General features: G+C 42.5%; 1 protein-coding gene across 1 annotated transcript; it reads left to right on the top strand.

Moving 5' to 3' along the window:
* The first annotated feature begins 212 nt into the window (after positions 1–212).
* On the top strand, positions 213–14,541 carry ERLEC1 (endoplasmic reticulum lectin 1). The gene is made up of 14 exons (XM_069954973.1): positions 213–522; positions 4,108–4,212; positions 4,478–4,558; positions 6,556–6,633; positions 8,412–8,472; positions 8,662–8,702; positions 9,233–9,456; positions 9,709–9,838; positions 11,232–11,390; positions 12,641–12,700; positions 13,011–13,135; positions 13,230–13,307; positions 13,387–13,462; positions 14,325–14,541. Exons 1-14 carry the CDS (start codon positions 370–372, stop codon positions 14,394–14,396), a joined length of 1,443 nt encoding a protein of 480 aa, XP_069811074.1. The 5' UTR covers positions 213–369; the 3' UTR covers positions 14,397–14,541.
* The last annotated feature ends 891 nt before the right edge of the window (positions 14,542–15,432 follow it).

Below are 15,432 nucleotides of genomic sequence, written 5' to 3'. Positions count from 1 at the left end.
ATGATTTGATGCTGCAGAAATCAATGTAACTAAATGATTGACCACAGCATCAAATCTGCTGCAGATGCTGTACATGTGAATAGACCCCAGTGTAAAGGTCAATGGGAAGTAACAGCGATGACGCGTTTTCTTTAGGACACTGTGCATAAAAAGGTTTCTTGTTATGTGCAATAAAGTTTATTGATTTAAAAAAAAAACAAAAAAAAAAAAAACAAGACTACCCCGGAAGTGCTGAGCTGTCGCCGTTACGGGCCGGCTTCACAGCTCCCGGAAGAGACGTGGCGCCTCTGGCTGTGTGGCTGTGCCGCTATGTGATTGGCCGGGGCTGCTCACACCGGACACAGAGCTGTACCCGCGGCTGCGGAGAGGATGCACCGGAGAGGGCTGCCTGTCCGTGCTCTAGCCCCGGTCCTGCTGGTCTTGTACGGTGTGTTCTGGGTGTGCACCGGAGGGAGGACGCTACCGGCTCTCAGCGATGACATCCCATTCCGGCTCAACTGGCCCGGGCCGGACTTCTCTCTGGTCAGTGACAGAGCGCTGGAGATCAGGCTGCAGGGGAGGGGGCGTGGCTCCGACTACAGGCACTGCAGTGGTTGTCAGAAGGAATAAGGAGGATGACTATTCAGTGTATGAGCTGGTGGCGGCTCTGTGATAGGGGAAAGGGGCAGCAGGAACAGCACACAGGGCAGATATCATGAAGAATTGCTGTACGTTTAATCCTTTCCCCTTAGGCTATGTTCTCACCCTGCAGATTTTCTGCAATTAGTTTCACAAACATTGATTTATTATGATGCAGAAGCCCTGTGCCTTCCCTACGACTTATCTGCAGGGTGGGAGCGCACCCTTAGGGTCCTCTCACATGGAATGGTGCAGATTTTTGCTCCCCTATCAGTTATTTTGGAATATCTGCAGCAATTCTTCAGTGTATTTGTCAACATACTCTTAAAGGGAACCCGTCGGCTTATTTGTGGTGATTGGGCCCCCAGATCGGCTGCACAGACCTTGCAGCCGTGTCTCCTATGGGGTCGAGGGCTCCGGGGTCTAATGGAGCCATGTCATCGGGGTGCAGGGGTTTCCTTCCACTGGGGTTGGGTCGGGCCACCTCCAGTGCTTCAGCCCGGGCTGATGGTACATTGGTACAGATCATATATATATATATATATATATATATATATATATATATATATATATATATATATATATATATATATATATAGTTTTGACCCCAGAATGATAGAACTTTTCCTCTGCCTGTCACGTTAATGATGGAGATGCCGTATACTGTAATTTCCTCCTCAGTATATATATATATATATATATATATATATATATATATATATATATATTTTAAAAGTAATCTACAAGACACAACTATAGTGGCCAGGAGGGCTTCCCTGGTGTTACAGATTTTTCTTGGGCTTTAAAGGGGTTATCCAGCGCTACAAAAACATGGCCACTTTCTTCCAGAGACAGCACCACCATTGTCTCCAGCTTGGGCGGGGTTTTGCTGCTCAGTTTCATTGAAGTGAATGGAGCTTAATTGCAAACCGCACCTGAACTGGAGACAAGAGTCGTGTTGTCTCTGAAAGAAAGTGGCCATGTTTTTGTAGCACTGGATAACCCCTTTAACCCTTAGACGACCCAGGGCGTATAGTTACGCCATGGAAGTCTGTCCCCAGACGACCTAGGGCGTAACTGTACGCCCTGGGTGTTTCTCCCGCTATGAAGCGTGCTCCGGAGCAGAGCTGCTGGGACCTCACCTGCAATCAGCAGCTGGGACCTCACCGGCAATGACACGCTGCAGCGATCGCGCTGCCGCGTGTCATTAACTCCTTAAACGCTGTGGCGTTTAAGTGTAAGTGACAGGGGGAGTGCCCTGTCACTTACCGATCGGGACCCACGCAGTGTGACTGCGGGGGTCCCGATCGTTGAAACGGACTGCCGGAGGTCTCTCACCTTCCTCCGTGCGGTCCGATCGGCGATCTGCTGCACTAAGCCTGCACAGGCAGGCTCAATGAGCAGAGCGCCGATAACACTGATCAATGCTATGCCTATGGCATAGCAATGATCAGTGTAAAAATCCAAGTACTGGATGTAAAAGTCCCCCAAAGGGACTTCAAATGTGTAAAAAAAAAAAAAAAAAAAAAAAAGTTCAAAACACTATTATACTACCCCAAAACCCCTTCCCAATAAAAGTTGAAATCACCCCACTTTCCCATTATATAAATAAAACATATAAAAATAAATAAACAAATAAACATATAATATACCGTAGCGTGCGTAATTGTCCGATCTATTAAAATATAACAAGCGTTATTGCGACCGGTAAACGGCGTACACAAAAAGAGGGGAAAAAGTGCGCGGATTACCGATTTTATGTTACATTATATATTTAAAAAAATCAATAAAAAGTGATCAAAACGTCCGATCTTCACAAATATGGTATTAATAAAACCTAGAGATCATGGCGGAAAAAATGACACCCCATACAGCCCTGTAGGTGAAAAAATAAAACCGTTATAAGCGTCACAATAGGCCCATTTTATTTATAATTAATTGCCAAAAAAAAGGATTTCATTTAAAAAAAATATATATATAACATTAGAGAATCTGTGTAACCTGCATATGGTTGTGTTCGGACTGACCTATAGAATAATAGTATCATGTCGCTGTTACCATATAGTGCATTACGTAGACACAGGAACCCCCCAAACGTTACCATATTGCATTCTTTTTGCGATTTCACCAATTTATATCTTCATAAATAATATATTTGGGATTCCATCTTACATGTTATGGTAAAATGAAAGACGCCATTACACAGTACAACTATTCCTGTAACAAATAAGCCCTTACATAGATAAAAAACTGAAAGTGCTAGAGCTCTTAGAAGGGGAGGAGGGAAAAACGGAAACACTAAGATCAAAATTTGCGCGGTCCACTGGGTCATTTTGGGCCTGGTCCTCAAAGGGTTAAGGGTTAGTTCACCGGGAAAAAAAATCTTTTAAATCAACTGGTGCCAGAGATTTATTTACTTCTATTAAAAAAGATATCCAGTCTTCCCATACTTATCAGCTGCTGTATGTCCTGCAGGAAGTGGTGTATTCTTTCCAGTCTGGAGAGCAGGAAAGGTTTTCTATGGGGATTTGTTACTACTCTGGACAGTTCATGACATGGACAGAGGTGGCAGCAGAGAGCACTGTGTGAGACTGGATAGAATACACCACTTCCTGCAGGACATACAGCAGCTGATAAGTACCGGACCACTTGAGATTTTTTAATAGAAGTAATTTACAGATTTCTGGCACTTTCTGAGACCACAAAAATTTTTTCATATCAACTGAACTATCCCTTTAAGTACATATATCCTTATAGAAATAATTTAATATGAATTTCATCAGACACCTAGTGACCCTGCACATATACTGTGCGCTGCGTATCAGATTAACCACAAATATTCCTGTTAGGGTTGTCACATTGCCCTATAAGAGACTGAGAATAAAGGAGAGTTTCTGTATAGGGACCCTCCATGCATCTCAGTAGTGCCAACGTGATCACATTATGGGGTCGTGATGGTAGAGACACACAGTCCCACTCAGAATAAGGGTGCGTTCACACCTACAGGATCTGCAGCAGATTTGATGGTGCAGATTTGATGCTGTTCAGTTATTTAAATGAAATCTGCTGCGGAAAATACGCTGCGGATCCGGTAAGTGTGAACATACCCTAAGACCTGAAGTAAGAAATAAATGAGTGGTCAGTATTATGTTAATTACTATTAGAAATGATACTTATTGTAAAGGAACATCCCATAACATTGCGGCCAGTGCCTACATGGTCAATGGTAACTACCACATTGTTCTAGATTCCAGCTCCCCATCCTGCTGATCAGCGCAGTCACCACAGGTCGGCAGATGTGTAATAGAAATAGTTATAGGTGTGTCTATAATTACATAGGGAAGCAGAGGGTTGTACAAGTAACCACTTTGGACACTTGCCCATTCCTGACACTATTGTATCTCTCTGCTGTATACTGCTATATAATACAGGGTAGGAATATGTTGCCTGGTACTAACATGAAGTGGTTATTCTTTTGTATTTTCCCAGCCAACCACAGGAATACCATACAAAGAAGACAATTACATCATTATGACGACGGCCGATAAAGAGAAGTACAAGTGTCTTCTTCCACTTACTGCCAGCGATCACCAGGTACGGCCTGTTACCGATGGGACTCAGCAACTTGTATTGTTTGAGCAATAAATGTACAAGGACTAAAGCATAAAAGTATAAAGGAAAAGAGTTGGTGACAGGAGAAGCTCTCTGCTAAGCTCTTCTCTCCCCAGCTGTGATCTTCATCTCGCTGCAGGAAATCGCTCCATAGAAAATTTGCAACGTCTCCTGTAGTGGTGGAATTGGTTTATATTACTGTGCGAGTATTTCCCCTACTATTTCAGTCCCTATTTCTTACTTTAAGGAAGAAGAAAGAGAATACAAGGGGCCGTCTCCCGGAGAACTTTTAGATCCTCTCTTCAAGCAAACCAGCTGTTCCTACAGGGTACTTTGGATTCGTTTCTGTGTCTCTCAATAGGATTATTAATGTTACTGGACACCTGCGAGGTTCCCATGGCTGTAACTGCAGCTAAGCAGAATAGACTATTCTTCCCTCTAGAAATATTCCCCTCTAGCTGTAAATGACCCAGATTCTCCGGCTGTGAAAGAACACTGTTATGTCCGAGCTACACAATAGGTTAAAGGGGTATTCCTCCCAAAATCTTGCAGTACACTGGCAGCAGGGAGGGAGAGAGATGGTCGTCTGTCTGAGTGCCGGGAGGGGGGATGCGGGCACAGAATGGGATGCAGTTGGTTTGTCATCTAAGTGCTGGGGGGAATGGGGGGACTTGGGGGATGTGGCCACAGCACGGGACGGATCCAGCCTGTTATCTGGGTGCTGGGAAAATGCCTGATGGGAAATGTAGTTTCCCAGATGCCGCCATCTTGGATATAGACAGTCTTTTAGAAAAACTTTTAACTCAGAAATGGCAGCAGCTAGGAAGACAGGTGACGGCTCAAAATATTCAGGGGGACTTGGTGAGTAAGACCAGCTAGGCTCAGGGCATTTCATTTTTTAGCTCTTGGGGGGAATTCCCCTTTAATATCAGCCCAAATTGCTAATTATGTTATGTGCATGGAAACCTTCTGATATTTGGACAGTATATGTGAGAGAAGGGTGGGGTCAGGTAGTTGTATTGCTATGTGCTCAGTATTACTGTTCTGAAGGGAGATGAGAGGAGCCTGGCAGTGGTTTTGTCTCCTCTCCTCATTCAGGACACATGCTTGTGTGGGCATGGAAGCATTGGATGAGATATCGGTGAGCTAAACAAGCTTTAACCTGCCAGCTACGTAATGCCTATGGCCATAACCGTGGTCAGTGTTGCTAGCCAAAGCCAGGAGTGAAACTGACACAGAGAAAACTGTAATGGAAAGATTCAGACTCACTGTTGCTGTTGGCTAAATATATTACTGTGTGAAACCAGCCCTAGGGTCCTATTACACGGGCGGGCCGACTAAGACCTGATCATTATTTACTGGACCTTATAGACGGCTGATAATTGGGCAGTAAGGGCTGCATGGACATTGTTAGTAGGGATGGTCCGAACAGAGTTCGGTTCGGGTTCGTACGAACCCAAACCCTCGGTAATGATTCCCGCTGTCTGCCCGCTCCGTGGAGCGGGCGGATCCAGCGGGAGGACCGCCTGGAAAACTGGGATACAGCCATAGCCATAGGCTGTATCCCAGTTTTCCAGGTGTTCCTCCCGCTGGATCTGCCCGCTCCGTGGAGCGGGCAGACAGCGGGAATCTGCTGCCGAGCGTTCGGGTTCATACGAACCCGAACCTCAGCAGGTTCGAACCATCCCTAATTGTTAGCGATGTCCATGCAACCCTCGCCCAAACACCTGATACCTTATCTCTCCCCACTCCTAGTCTTCTCTCCTGTGCTCCGCAGTTTCCCGTTCCCGGCGCCAGCAGCGTTCACCACGGCCTGTGATTGGCTGAGCGTTGCAGCCGCCGGGACCGGGAAGTTGGGGAGCACAGGAGAGAAGATCGGGGGTGGGGAGAGATAAGGTATCAGGTGTTTGGGCAATAGTCAGCCACGCATCACTATTACACGTATAAATTGTCCGACGACTTTAGGTGAAACCTAAACCAACAATCAGCCGATGATCGTTTCATCGGCTGATCGTTGTCTCTATTACACAGAGCGATAATCGTCCGAATAGGGCCTTTACTCTTAATGGCAGTCAATACTAGTAAATCATTTAACATGTTTACAAGTTCTCTTAGTAGGCAGTGTATATTGAGAGAGTTCAGCTCTGGAGATTTGTGAGGACAGCTCTGCAGCACAATACAGGGTTTACTTCAGGATCAATACAAGAGACATAATACAATGAATGCATCTATATGGTTCTTCTTGAGACTTTAGGATTTTTGTGAAAATGTAACAGAAGAACCCTTCGTCTTTCTTTATAACTTTCCAGCTCTTTTACATTTTAGATTGAATCCTACTGGACGTATGAGGTGTGCCATGGGAAACATATTCGGCAGTACCATGAGGAGAAAGAAGCAGGGCAGGTATGTATAGGATTGCTGTACTCATGGCTGTTATACATTATAGTTATGGTTTGTATTTTAGGAGATGAACATGTCATCTAAAAATGGTTGATGGAAAGGCTTCTCTAGATCTGTTATACAACTACATGTGAATCTGCAGCGCATAGGGCAATGCAAGATGGCTTTAAAACCGGTGAAACAACAAAATACATATTAAGCAACTTCACACCCTGGTCTAGTGCAGGGATGAGGAACCTTTGCTCTCCAGCTGTTGCAAGACTACAACTCCCATCGTGCCTGGACAGTCAAAGCGAAGCTTTGGCTGTTCAGGCATGATGGGAATTGTGGATCCAGAGGAAGTCATAAAATAGGCCGCATGTGATACTATCTTTCTGGGCTTATTTTATTAATGTTTGTTTGATTAATTAGGGTCTGGGTGCTTTTGACCAATTGTTAATTTGAGGAGGAGTTGGCTGAGCATTTCAATCTGAGAGTCCATTGTAAGTCTATTGTAAGCATTATGGGTAGAGATGAGCGAACCGGGTTCGAGTCGATCCGAAGAACCCGAACGTTCGGTATTTGATTAGCGGGGGCTGCTGAACTTGGATAAAGCTTTAAGGTTGTCTGGAAAACATGGATACAGCCAATGACTATATCCATGATTTCCACATAGCCTTAGGGCTTTATCCAAGTTCAGCAGCCACCGCTAATCAAATGCCGAAAGTTCGGGTTCGGATCGACTCGAGCATGCTCAAGGTTCGCTCATCTCTAATTATGGGGATTGCAGCGAACCAAGAATGAGGCTCTGCCTGACACCTCTGGAGGCTGCTTATCGTTAGGGAGAGCAAAAGGATCAGGTTGTGAGTTAAGAGACCCCTTTGCTTTAACCCCTTAACAACGCATGTCAGGTATACCCGTCATGCAGCCGTTAAGGGTAAGCAGAGAGGGCTCCCGACGTGAGCCCTCTCTGCAGCCCGCGGTCCCCTGTTGCTATGTGCAGCTGGGGACTGTGGGTTTAAATCACCCCCTTTTCCCATTTTATGAATGAAAATAAATTAAAACATAAACATATTTGGTATCGCCGGGTGCGTAATCGCTCGAACTATTAAAATATCAAGTTTCTGATCTTGCACGGTAAACATCGTAAGCACAAAAACCTGCCAAAGTGCAAAATTGCGCATTTTTGTTTACATCAAATCCAGGAAAAATTTAATAAAGTGATCAAAAAGTCGCATATACACAAACAAGGTACCGAAAGAAAGAATAGATTGTGGTGCTAAAAATGACACCTCAAACAGCCCCATAGACCAAACAATAAAAGCGCTATAAGGATGGGAATAGAGCAATTTTAAACACATTTTGTTTTTATTTTTTAAGGTTTTAAATTTTTTAAAAAGCATCAAATAGTATAAAAGTTATACATAGTTACATATCGTTGTAATCGTACTGACTTGAGGAACATAGATAACATGTCAGTTTTACCCTAGGGCGAACGGCGTAAACACGAAACCCCTCAGGATAAAAGGAATTGCACCTTTTTTTTCAAATTTCACTGCACATATTAATAAAATTAAGTCTGTATTTGCAAAGTATAATTGGTGTCGCAAAAATAACGGCTCATGTGGGTCTGTAGGGGAAAATATGCAAGCGCAGTGGCCGTTTAAACACGAGGAGGAAAAAACGAAAGCAAAAAAATGACAACTGGCTTAATGGGTTACACAACTTTCCCCTGTGTATGTGGCCTTTGTGATATTGATCAGATTTTATACTTTAGATTTAATATTTTGTTCTTTTCACAGCAAACTAACATTCAAGAGTATTATCTCGGAAACACGATGAAGAAAAGCTCGACTGACACAGGTTTGTGGAAGTATTGAGACAATGTAAGTGTAGCTGATGTTACCTAGAAAGCTGAGCTGATTTATGGCGGCTGCAGTAAATAGGAGCTAATGGTGGGTCAATAGATAAAAGAACCCTATTGCATACAGAACCCTATCTGTGGGTGTAGTGTTGATAATAAGCATTTTTCTGTATTTCTGTATTTAATAGGTGAGAAACCAGAAGGGGATAAAGCTGGCATTCATAAAGATGTAAGTAAGGAGTGGGACGTATTCTTTATACCTTTTCAGCAAATGCTAAAACATGGTAGTAATAAAAAAAACAAATGATAAGACCTACATGCCAACGATCGTATGTGGCCAAAAGCACCCCCCATCATTGACATGTGGGAATGTACCCTAATGCTTAATATGTATCTGAATTATTGCTAGCAGAAACAGGCCTGAAATTCCCTGTGGTTATTTCCACAGAATGTAAGCCTCACCTATGGTGGCCTGTGTTCTGCACATTTGTCATAAAATAATGAAAGTGTACCTGTCATTATAAATAGCGTTTGGACATATCTTTAGGCATAAAAAGTAAAAAAGAAAAAAAGGGGCAGCACTCCAATACCACTGTTCACACTGTTCAGGTTGCACGCTGCTGTGGCTAACATACAGACAAAAAGAGAAAAATGCTGCAAGTGTCAGTACTCACCATGTATAATCCCTCCGTCGTACACACAATAAAAACCTGTTCTAAAGATTGATTTAAAAAAAATGATGTCATTGGTTACTCTTAGATCCCAACCAAAAACATTGAAGGACAGATGACGCCATATTACCCTATTGAAATGGGGAATGGAACACCATGCAGCTTAAAACAGAACCAACCTCGCACTACGACAGTAATGTACATATGTCACCCGGATGCCAAACATGAGATCCTGTCTGTAGCCGAAGTCCTCACCTGTGAATATGAAGTGGTTATACTGACACCTCTTCTCTGCAGCCATCCAAAGTACAGGTCAGTTACCCCAGACATCTGTCCGTAGATACAAGTGGCCTGTTTCATTAATGTGCTAAAACACAAGCAGTATAACTGGTATAACAAGGTACCAACAATTATGCAGGTGAGCGTTAGCCATCTTTTTTAGTTTTTTTTTTTTTTTTACCCTGTTTTATTCAGAAAAGAAATTGGTGCCATATATTGAAAATATTCTTCATGTTTATCAATATATTGTCTTATGTTTTTCTTTTTTTTTTTTTCCCCATACAGGTTTAAAACCTCCCCTATAAATGATATATTTTGCCAGTCAATGTCTGGATCACCACTGAGGCCACAAAGCTTAGAGAAACTTGAACAGCAGCGGGAAATGATACGGGCACCATTTAAGCCCAACAAAGAGGTAACCTATGTAGTGTTTATTATATATATATATATATATATATATATATATATATATATATATATATATATATATATACACACACACACACAGTTAACAGAAGAACACCTATATGGATACATTCTTCGAGTGTAGTAAAATACTACAAATAATTGCACTCAGAAGATTCAATCAGCCAATGAACGAGTGTTTGCTCATTCGCCGGCTGATCAATGGCCCTTTTACACAGCCCAATTATCAGTAAATGAGCTATTCTAGGAACGCTCATTACTGATAATCAGCTTATGGAAAAGGTCCCTTAGGATCTGTTGACACTGTTCTTTATTGTAGATTCCAACACAGATTCTGCTAAACCTTCATCACCATCCTGTTACTGGGCTTTTATATTTGAAGGCCTATCCTTAGACTAGACCCTTAGCATTAGGTGGGTGGGGGTCCAACTCCTGACAGCTTTGTCACTCAGCAATTTGAAGGGGCCACAGTGCACAGGTGAGCACCACAACCTCTTTGATGTTCACATATGATTATTCTTGGCATTGCTGTTTTGTTAAGGTAATGTAGTGTTGTTCCATTTGAGAGAACAGGTCAGTGCATCACCACTTCCACACTTGGCCCCTTTACACATCTAAAGGCAGGTGTGCCGATCAAAATCTTCAAGCTATGTTCCCACAATGTAAAAAGTGTGAAACAACGGCCATTATTAAAGAGAATGTACCATTAGGTACATTCTCTTTAAGTGTTGCATATGAATAGAAAGGCGCTGGTGCGGGGAAGCCGCTGCAATGGAGGCGGCACGGCCTGTCCCCAGTGGGAAGACACCCCTCCCCTCTGTGACGCGCCTCCATTAGAATCAATAGAGCCATGTCATAGAGGGGCAGGGGTTTCCTTCCACTGGGGGCAAACCGGCCTGCCTCCAATGCGTCAGCCCAGGCCAGTGCTTGGTAATAGACCGGCCTTAAATCCTGGATAACCCCTTTAATATGGCACAAATTTTTTCCAACACAGATTTGGAATTCATGTTGCAGGATAAAAATGAGCAAGTTCCTTTTTTGATGTGGAATCCACACGGATTCAGTGTCTGGTATCCCCGATACAGATTTGCCCCATAGAGTAGGGTTAATCTATGGCCAAAACAAAGGCCACATCTGCAGTATACACAGTACAAATCCATGACGGATATTTGATTGCCTTTCTGCTGCCAATGGTGTGACTAGGAGTTTTCTAAAACATAGACTTTGTCTAGCAGTATAGGATCGCTTTGCTTCTTAAACACCTAAGAAATAATGTTTATCTTTTGCCTAATGTTACATGCTGTCCAGCACTTTTGCATTAACTATTGGGCTCCCAGAAGATGTCATTTTTGTAACCTTATGACCCCTAACTCTATTTCCAGGAAGAGCGGCAGGGCATTAGGGACAAGTTCTCCACCATCCATAAGCCGGTGACAGTGGGCTCTCAGCAGCAGGTCACTGTGGGGACCACACACATCTCCAAGCTAACCGATGAGCAGCTGATCAAAGAGTTTCTCACAGGATCCTACTGCTTTCATGGTGTAAGACCTCCATGTGTTTCAGTTTGGATCAAGTTATTTTAATTGCAGTACTTACAATGTTGAGCTATATTTTGCTTTTTACTTCAAAAATGTTTTGAAAACTTTATAGGTAAAGAGTTTCTTGTGTTTAGACTTTAGACCACACACATCCTTCCCGCCTGAAAGCAAACTGCCGGCGCCAAACTTGTAACTGGGCTGTGTGACCCTGATTATACAAATATATATTAGAGATCACCAACTAAGTGGGTTTACTAAAATAATAATTCCTAATGCAGGCGGCAGTCCTCTGTGAGCTAGGCATTCTTAAAGGGACTCTGTCAACTCTATATCATGCTCGGAACTGCAGACATGGGCAGATAGCTGATAGGGAGATAAAAATAATCTCTTAGCTGTTGGCTGTTTGTAACGTTACAAGATCATATTCTAAGCTCAAGAGTTGCAGGCGGGACTGAGCTGCAGCATGCAGGCCTCCTCCCTGTATGCATGATTGATGTACAGGATTTGTATTTTAGCACTGAGTCTTACACATCAATCATGTAGAATATGTGTGTGTGGGGTGGGGGTGGCGTAATAAGCATGCATGTTGCAGCTCAGCACGGCCTCTTTACACCTGAGCATATAAAGTAAGCATGAATTTATACTTTAAAAAGAGCCATTAGCTAAGAGACAGGTGTCATGTATCTCTCTATCAGCTATCTGTCCATGTCTGCAGCTCTGAGCATGATACATAGCTGAGCTGACAGATTGCCTGTAGATTGTAGGAAACCATCAGGACAGAAGAGAGGTTTGTGCTGCTAGTATATAATTCTCACAGATAATTGTCTACATTGTATGTAATGGCAACCAAGTCCTAGCTGCAAAAAGTATTAGTTCTATATGTAATAACCTAAAGAACAACTTAAGAAGGATTTTTTTTATAGCCAAAATTTGAGTTCTTACATAAATGTAATTTTGCTACCTCTAATTCAACCCCCCAAGCCAATGATCTATACTATTGGGAAGATGGAGTAGATAGAACTTGTCTTCGTAGGATTGTCCAGGCTCCGTCTGGGCGGACAATGAAGAATGAAAAAATTATACTCTCTTTCCCCAATCCCTCTGCTGTGGGGGTGCCCGCTTAGCCAGTCACTGCTCGAGACTGCTCACTACTGACCGTGATTGGAGGTCTATAGACTACACATGTCACTTTTTTTAATAAATATTTTTCTATACAATCAACACATTTGCTTTCTTTTTTATGACTTTTGCAGGGTGTTGGTTGGTGGAAGTATGAATTCTGTTATGGGAAATACGTCCATCAGTATCACGAGGTAAATGAATGTACTGTCTTCAACCACTAGATGGAGCCTTCCTATGAAATGAACAATAAGTGTTCTGTCTGTAGCTTATAAAGGTGAAGCTCATAGAAAACCAATATACATTTCTGTATGTTTTTGTACTATGCTCTTATGTAGAGCACAGTAAAGGTTGTTCGCTCTTCTGGACTGAGAATACCGAATCACATGGCATTGGCTCTATATGCTGATTACAGCTACAGGCTGTACATGTAACTTCTATGTATAAATTGCTGTTTGCTGATCCTGTTCTCATTTCATGGTTGATCTGGCCTTTCGCCTGCAGGATAAGGATACTGGCAGAACAACGCTTGTTGTTGGTACTTGGAAAGAAGAACAACATTTAGAGTGGGCCAAGAAAAATGTGGCCAGGTTGTACCATCCGCCTGATGAAGGGGTGCCGACTGTCAGGTAAGTCTTTAAAAATTAATACAAATTATATCCTTAGTTGTCAATATGGTGCCTATAAACTACCATTTTTTATTTTATTTTATTTTATTGACAGGATGGTGTCACATTTCTATGGCGGTGGAGATACCTGCGAGTTGACTAATAAGCCTAGGCAGGTGATAGTTAAACTAAAGTGAGTATTCTCTGTACTTTATAGCAGTGTAATGCATGTCAGTCATATGGAAATCCTCAGCTGTGACTTGTGTTACTAGGTGTAAAGAGTCTGAGTCTCCACACGCCGTCACTGTATATATGCTCGAACCACAGACTTGTCAGTACATACTAGGGGTAAGTATGCATATATTTGTCAATGGGTTCTAAGACAGCAGCTTAGGCTCATCTATTATACATATAGTGTACATACAGATCTCCCATCAGTCTAAATGGTGCTTCTGTCCATAACATGGCAACATAAGGAGGTGCATGTAACCATACATCCGACTCCTCTACTGCCTATGACTAGTTTCTTGTGTATAGTGTGTTCCTATGGAAGGGGCTGAGTGATGTTACGGTCACATGCTCTTTTATATGCTGCCATGCTATGCAGGAGGCAGATCTTCCTCACAACACTTGTCTTCAGTTTCTGGGTGGTATTTCAGCTAATTTCCAAGTGAATGGAGCAGTGTTGTAATACCAGACACAAACTGAAGGCAGGTGTGGTGCTGTTTGTCTAAGAAAGCGACTGTTTTTAAAGGGAACACGTCACCATGAAAATGCTGCCTAAGTTATTGTCATCTTATTATAGAGCAGGATTTGCTGAGCGGATTGTTATATATCTTTGTGGAAAAATATTCAGTATAACTTGTAATATATTGATTGAAATATCCATGTTTCCATGCTAGAGTCCAAACCATTAAGTGACACCGCCCACTGGACTCCTGCTCTCATGATCACATGATGGCGATCGATTAGATAGCATTGTCTTGATGACAGGTTCCCTTTAAATCCTAGATAATCCCTTTAACATGTCTCATTAAAACACCAAAGAGGAGGCTAACCCCTAACAGAGACAAATGTCACAACAAGAAGAAAATGACTGAACTTGTGTCATGAGAAAAAAAAATGTTCTATATGTCTCAGATCAGCCTGGTGGCATTGTACAATGAGACGTCTGTGCATGTTTCATCTGGGCCCCTTCTGTCACCCTTAGGTGGAATCCCCCGTAATATGTAAGATTCTGGATACAGCTGATGAAAATGGGCTCCTCTCCATTCCCAACTGAGACCTAGAATGAAGACAATTGCCAGTACCTGTAATACATCAGCGGGATCACGTGTACAAACTTTTGAAGACTATTTGTGTATATGTATGTGTGTATATATTGGAAAAAAATACAGATTTTAAATACAATAGTCAATTTGTATGTCTATGAATTTTTTTTTTTTTTTTTCATGGGTGATATATTTCATGCCAGCAACATTATTACGGATATTATTTTGAGTGATTATATGGGCTGTTATTATTTTAGCATTGTGCTGCAGTGGAGGTAGTATGGTGGCTTAAAGAAGAAGTCTGGCAAAAAAATTTATTAAAGTATTGTATTGTATTGCCGCCCAAAAGTTATACAAATCCCCAATATAGACTTATGGGAAATGCTTATAAAGTGCTTTTTTTCCCTGCACTTACTACTGAATCAAGGCTTCACTTCCTGGATAACATGGTGATGTCACGACCTGACTCCCAGAGCTGTGCGGGCTGTGGCTGCTGGAGAGGATGATGGCAGGGGGATGCTCAGTGTCCCTCCAGTGCCCTGTGTCCCTCAGTGTCCCCCTGCCATCATCCTCTCCAGCAGCCACAGCCCACACAGCTCTGGGAGTCTGGTTGTGACATCACCATGTTATCCAGGAAGTGACATCGCCATTTTATCCAGGAAGTGAAGCCTTGATGCAGTAGTAAGTGCAGGGAAAAAAGCACTTTATAAGCATTTCCTGTAATAAGTATAAATTGGGGATTTGTATAACTTTTGGGCGGCAATACAATACTTTAATAAATTTTCGCTGAACTTTTCCTTTAAAGGGGTTATCCAGCGCTACAAAAACATATCCACTTTCTTCCAGAGACAGCCCCACTCTTGTCTCCAGCTTGCTATTTGCTATTTGGTTCCATTAAAGTGAATGGAGCTTAATTGCAAACCGCACCTGAACTGGAGACAAGAGGCGTGTTGTCTCTGAAAGAAAGTGTCCATGTTTTTGTAGCACTGGATAACCCCTTTAAGCTCCCCTGTCTTTAATATACATCTATGGCATGCATTTACATGT

Source organism: Dendropsophus ebraccatus, chromosome 15 (genome assembly GCF_027789765.1).
Source record: "Dendropsophus ebraccatus isolate aDenEbr1 chromosome 15, aDenEbr1.pat, whole genome shotgun sequence".
Lineage (NCBI taxonomy): Eukaryota > Metazoa > Chordata > Amphibia > Anura > Hylidae > Dendropsophus > Dendropsophus ebraccatus.
Note: the sequence above shows the minus strand (reverse complement) of the source record. Positions and strands in the feature narration are given on the sequence as shown.

Coding starts and splice junctions, on each gene's coding strand:
- ERLEC1 (XM_069954973.1), top strand. CDS start 370: ATGCACCGGAGAGGGCTGCCTGTCCGTGCTCTAGCCCCGGTCCTGCTG. Junction 8,703..9,232: donor AAGCTGGCATTCATAAAGAT/GTAAGTAAGGAG, acceptor GGTTACTCTTAG/ATCCCAACCAAAAACATTGA. Junction 13,463..14,324: donor CTTGTCAGTACATACTAGGG/GTAAGTATGCAT, acceptor TGTCACCCTTAG/GTGGAATCCCCCGTAATATG.